We start from the raw sequence: 5578 nt of genomic DNA on the forward strand, positions 1-5578 counted from the left end.
GGGTTGGGCCAAGTGTTTAGAACCTAATCTCTTCCGGGTGGGGGATGATATTGGTTCGGTAGCTGTGTCTTCTTTTAAAAGAAAAAGAAAAAAGAAAAAAAAAAAAAGATTGCTGATGTTTGCTGAGAAGTGACGGATTTTTTTTTTCTACACCACGTGGGCCATTTGTAAGGCCCAATAGACCTATCCAAGTTACTCGCTGTAGACAGCGCTGGAAATAATCAGATTAAGGCCAATTATGCGTGAGATTATAAAGGCGAGTGCTGAGCGGCGGCGCGCGCTGTAGACAGACAGCAAGACATCTGGCCACTTCCCCAGTCACTTCTCCGGTCCTGCGGGCGCCAGCAGCGCCAAGCCCCGCCCGCCGCCCGCCGAGCCCCGCGCGCGGACGGCAGGCGAGCGCCCCGCGGCCTGCCCGCCCGCCTCCCGCCGAGGTAGGCAGGGTCCCCGACCCGCTCGCCCGGCTCCCCGCGCCGGGCCTCGGGCTCCACCGCCTCCTCGGCCGAGCGGCTGCGCGTGCAGACGGCGGCCTTGCGCCATCGCCGGCCCCGGGGGCCGGGCGCGGGGCTGGCGGCCGGACCCCCGAGAGCCAGGAGCCAGCCTGCGCCCGGCGTGGGGAGGGCGCGGGGTCTGGAGCCGGACCTCCGCGGGAGGCTGGCCGCAGGGTCGCAGCTTGGGGCTGGAGGTGCGACCACTCACTCTCCCCCGCCCCCCCCCCAATCCCGCGGTGGCCCCGAGGGGGCCGAGGGCTTCGGGCAAGGCTCTGTAGGAGGGGCGCACCCCGCGATCCTCGGGGTGTGCGGACGGGAGACTCAGGCTCTACTGCCGTTTGCTTTGCAGCCAGGCCGGAGCCACGCGCGAGCACAAGTCAGCCAGGCCGCTAGCAGCCCCGGTGCAGCCGTCAGGGCCCACCCGACCGTCGGCGATGTTTTATTTCCACTGCCCGCCACAGCTAGAGGGTGAGTAAGCGCTTGCTCCGCGGGCTGTTTGGCCAGGCCAAGCCGGCCAAAGGGGCCGGGCCGCGGCAGGGCTGACGGGTGCTGGGGTCTTCGCCCCACGAGGTGGCAGCCGCCTGGTAGTGCTGAGGGGCGTCCTTAGCCCCCTCCCCACGCCCAGCTCCCTACCTCCTCCCGGGTGCCACCTGCCTCCCACCTCCCTCTCCGCCTGGGTCGCGCAGCCCCGGGCTATGGGTGCCTCAGGGACGCCTGGTCCTCCCAGCACAGATGCTGGTGTCACGCCTCTAATCGGGGGCTCCTCCGCCCAAGGGGCCCGCATCAATCTTTCACGGTGTTTTGCTAACATCCCGGAAAGCCAAAGCAAGTTGAACTGCCCGCTGCGTCCCGAGCTCCAGCACAAGCCAGGAAGGGCCTGATGGCTGCTGGCCTGCCCTTACCCTGGGCGTTGGCGGAGAGTGCTTCGCGATTGTAAACGGGATTCTGGACAACTTAACCTTAGTTCCTAGCGGCAAAGCTGTCCCTGGAGGCAAGCTCCCCGCTAGTTACTTGCTCGCACTGGCCAGGAATAGCTTCGTCTCAGCGACTCACTGAATTTCTGACCATAATTGTCCACACTTGCCAACCCCCAGGACCAGGGTCTGGTTGTTTAAGGTCTGTAGACCTCAGGGGGGAAAAAATGCATTTCCCTATTCCAGGCGTGGTCTCCGCTCCTTCCGTGGGGCAGGGGTAGTGAGATGTGAAGAGCTTGCACCTCTCTGGGTGTCCCTAGCCAGAGCCCGGTGGACCCAAGGCTGAATTCTTCCTGGCAGTGGTTTGTAGCCGCAGGTGGACATGCTGCCCCACACTCTGGCCTGTGCTGTGGCCCTGGCACCCTGGAACTTTTATAACTCGGGGACACCTTGCTGTAGGTTGCCTTGAGCAGCCTCTGGTGTCAGCCACGATTTGGGAAAGTTTGTTTTCATTTTCCCCAGAGAAGCCCTTCAGAGTCCGGTAGAGTTTGCTAAAGGAAGCCGGCGGGGTGTAGCTTAAGCTCCGCATGCCTGCATTTCAGCACCGGGGAAGACGCAGGCAGGCAGGCTTTAGGGCAGCCGGAAAGGAGCCGAAAAGGAGCCATCCCTTCCCGCTTACCCCAGGCCCCGGGGTGCGGGTGGGACTCCACTGGTTTGAAGTGGGCGGCTTCTACTGCTGTTGACTCCAGCCTCAGCACTGATTGCTAGTCCTTAGACCAGGCTTTTTGTCAAGTGGGAGAGAGATCTGAGCCTTAGCAAGCTGTGTGCATTCTGGGTGACCCGAGGGGAAACGTCTGTTTGTAGCGGCGGGTTACAAATGTGACTTAGAGAATGCCCTATCCCAGGCTCTCTCTGACTTGTTTACTGTTTGTTTACTGACTTGGGTTTTTTTTTGGGGGGGGGGGGGGGGGAGGTGTCACATTTGGTACTCACGCTCTGTTCAGGCCCCACCTTGACTCTGATTGAAGTGAGCAGAAGGAGAGGGGTGCTTCAAGCACATTTCATGCTTTTATAGATACCCGTCTGTGCCAATTTTTCAGGAGGGAAGTGTTGCCGGGGCAGGTGTTGTGCTGTAGATGGGAAAGTTGTGAATGGCCAAGGACAGACCTTGGACTCTAGGGAGGTGCTGAGGAGAAAGCCAAGTGTGACTGTAATCTTACTTCTCAGATACTTTGCTCAGATTAAATTAGAGAGGACTGTGTGGGTCTCAGAGTTTGTTAGAACAAGAACCTACACTCTGGCTAGCAAAGCCCTCCTCTCCTCCCAAAGCCGCCCACTCCAGTCTGTTTCTTGTGATTCTATCGCCTGAGCCTTTTACTCTGTGTCTGTTATGTTTTGTTTGTACTGAGATTATGTTGTCACATCATTCTGGACCTCATTTTAAAACTTCATAATATGCCTTTGAGGGTTTTTTTTTTTTTAATGCCTGTGTAAATGGATCTACTTATTTTCTTTTAGACTGCTGTGTAGTATTCCAGTATTTGTTTTGCAGAATATGTTCCTGATGGTTGCTTTGTCTTTCCTATTTTATTTCTTAATTACACCATCTTCAAGAACATTCTTTCCTCTCTCGTTCAGCATACTTTATTACTATACTCATAGATTTAAAAACCTATGCACTTACATTTTTGATAGTTATTATTCAACTGCCTTCTAATACAGTTTCACCAATTGATATGAATAATAAATGAACATGCACAATTTATTACAATTTATCGGTTCTGGGTATCCTTATGCCCTTTTTTGGACAAAGCAGCGAACACATTATATATTACTTCATCGTCCTGTTATGTTCTGTTTAAGGAGCTGTGCAGAACTTTGTTGAGTATTTTATTTATTTTTAAGAAGCCGACTCTCGTCTCCCTTTCTCTACTCTTGGTAGGCTGTCAGTCTTTTTTGCTTTCCTCCCCTAGTTTGGTGAGGTCAGCTTTTGTAGGATTCAGCTGGGAAGCACAGCAGACAGTGTGTGAGTGAGGTGTGAGAAGACTGGAGACACAGGGACCGGAAAGCCTGCGAGCGTGCTCCATGCCGAGCAGTCAGACTTTACCTCAAAAAGACAGTGTGACCTTTTCAAAGTAATGGAAAGAGTAATGAATGCTTTGGATCTGCCCCTTTTAGATTCCACTGAGATGAAGAGAAGTATTTGTTTCAAAGGTTTCCAGGAAGAATGCAGTTTGGACGGAAAGATGGTGGGAGAATGCTCTGGTAGAGAAGGGGAACAGTGTGTTGTCAGGCATGTGGTCTTTTAGGGCTACCCTGTGTAGACGTGGAAAAGCCCGGAGGACGTGGCCTCCTAGGGCTGAGGCGCTTGTGGAGGGTGCTGTTTGGATGCTGTGCCCAGCCCAGGAGTAGTGATTCTGACAGTAGCGCCCATGGCAGGTGAAACGAGCAGTGGTTAATGGGAACTTACTCATTTGTTTTCCTAAGAAGCCATTGTGGACTATCAAGCAAATAGTACACATTTGGAAAATGATCCAAATGCACATTTGGGGCCAGACTCTGTTCTGGCTTTATCATGAGCACTGGAGGCTGCTGAAGAGAACATTGTCTTTCTTTGTCTGGGGAGGTGGGGACAGCAGGGTAATGCGTAAGGCCTGGCTACCTAGTGGAATGCCCTTGGAGAACGGCCCTTGCAGCTTGGCCTGGCATCCTCTTGGTGCAGGCCTTTTGTTAATTGGTGTCTATAGAACAGACCTGAAGTGGTGCTGATGAGCTGTGACCAGGGGTAATTAATGATCATTTGTAAACTTCTTACCTCCTTGAATCCTGTACTTCTAGGGGGTAAGGGGTGTGAAAAGGTCTCAGTGTCTTCTTTCTTCTCCAGCCTTTGATGGCTTTAGTGACAAGGGGAGTGAGCTAACAGGTGAGCAGAGGGTTCCGTTAGAGGAGGGTCCACGGTGGGGGGTGAGAAAACAGGTGACAGAGGGACAGCCAGGAGTAGGTTGGAAAATGAGGACCAGCATTTTCTCAAGCCACTGACCCCTCATGAATCAGAGACCACAATTTCCTAGGAAGCAGACTTGGCCATCTTGGGTATTAAAGTCACCATTGCCCTCTTACATAGGGGAACCTAGTCCTCTGTGGTGACACAGAGCAAGAGAGCGAAAAGAAGGGTCTTACTAAGAGAACACAGAGAAGCACTTTGGAAGGACAGGCCCTCTGGGGAGGGGCAGGTCTGTGTCCTGTGATGGAGCACGGAAGGGATTGTGTGGTGTGAGGATCTGAACGAAGACCAGGGTCTCTCTGCTCAGACTGATTCCATTTATGCCATGCAGGCACTGCACCTTTTGGCAACCACTCTACGGGGGATTTTGACGATGGGTTTCTTAGGAGAAAGCAGCGCAGGAACCGGACAACCTTCACTCTGCAGCAGGTGAGGACGGATCCCCAAGTGAGAACCAGCTTTCCCCACCTCCGCCAAAGTCACAGCTGAGCCGTTCTCCCTTGTCTTTTAAAAGGAGACCAACTGTTGAGTGAACCAGGTCATCCTTTTCTTGAGTAACTTCCAGGGCTGCATGGGGAACGAACAGGGAACTTGGGCCTGTAACTGCAGGTCATCAGGAAGGGAGCAACAAAGGGAGCAACGACGAGTTTCCCCCTGTATTTTAGGTCCATGGCCTGGGTCTAAGGGTCTACTACATTTCCCCGTAGAGAGCATGTTGGGCACTCTTATCTCCCAGAAAGACAGAGGGGAAGACTGACCCACGAGGTTGGCTCGTGAGAAGACAGTGTTGCTGGCCGCAGCCTCAACTTTTCCATTGGGCTCCCCAAAGCTGAGTGTCCCAGCCTCCTTCCTGAGCAGCTTTGGAGGTGACCCCCCACTTCTGTAAGGCTGACTGGCCGGGGGCTCGTACACACCCTTGCCTATCCCCATGGGGGTACAGCAGAAATTATTCATGAGGCTACCCTAGACTTTTTATTCCCATGACAGAAGTTAAACGCAAACACAGAGAAACATCTATTACTTGTCTACTTCTCTGTCTTGGGGAGGGCACACCGTGTTGTCGGTAGCCTTGGCTACAAAAGCAACCGGGATTTAAACTGTCATTCTGTGGCATCTAAAACAATCTTTCTTAAAAGAATATACTTTATTTATTTATTGTGTATATGTGC

General features: G+C 53.4%; 1 protein-coding gene across 1 annotated transcript in view; it reads left to right on the top strand.

Annotated features, from left to right (window-relative positions):
* The first annotated feature begins 925 nt into the window (after positions 1-925).
* The window catches only part of Drgx (dorsal root ganglia homeobox), a 32446-nt gene continuing 27793 nt past the window's right edge, over positions 926-5578 (top strand). The window contains exons 1-2 of the mRNA XM_055612461.1: positions 926-959; positions 4741-4838. Of these exons, the coding sequence (XP_055468436.1) occupies positions 926-959; positions 4741-4838 (132 nt within the window). The remainder of the gene's footprint in view (positions 960-4740; positions 4839-5578) is intronic.

Source organism: Psammomys obesus, unplaced genomic scaffold, assembly GCF_907164565.1.
Source record: "Psammomys obesus unplaced genomic scaffold, mPsaObe1.curated_primary_1811, whole genome shotgun sequence".
Taxonomy (NCBI): Eukaryota; Metazoa; Chordata; class Mammalia; order Rodentia; family Muridae; genus Psammomys; species Psammomys obesus.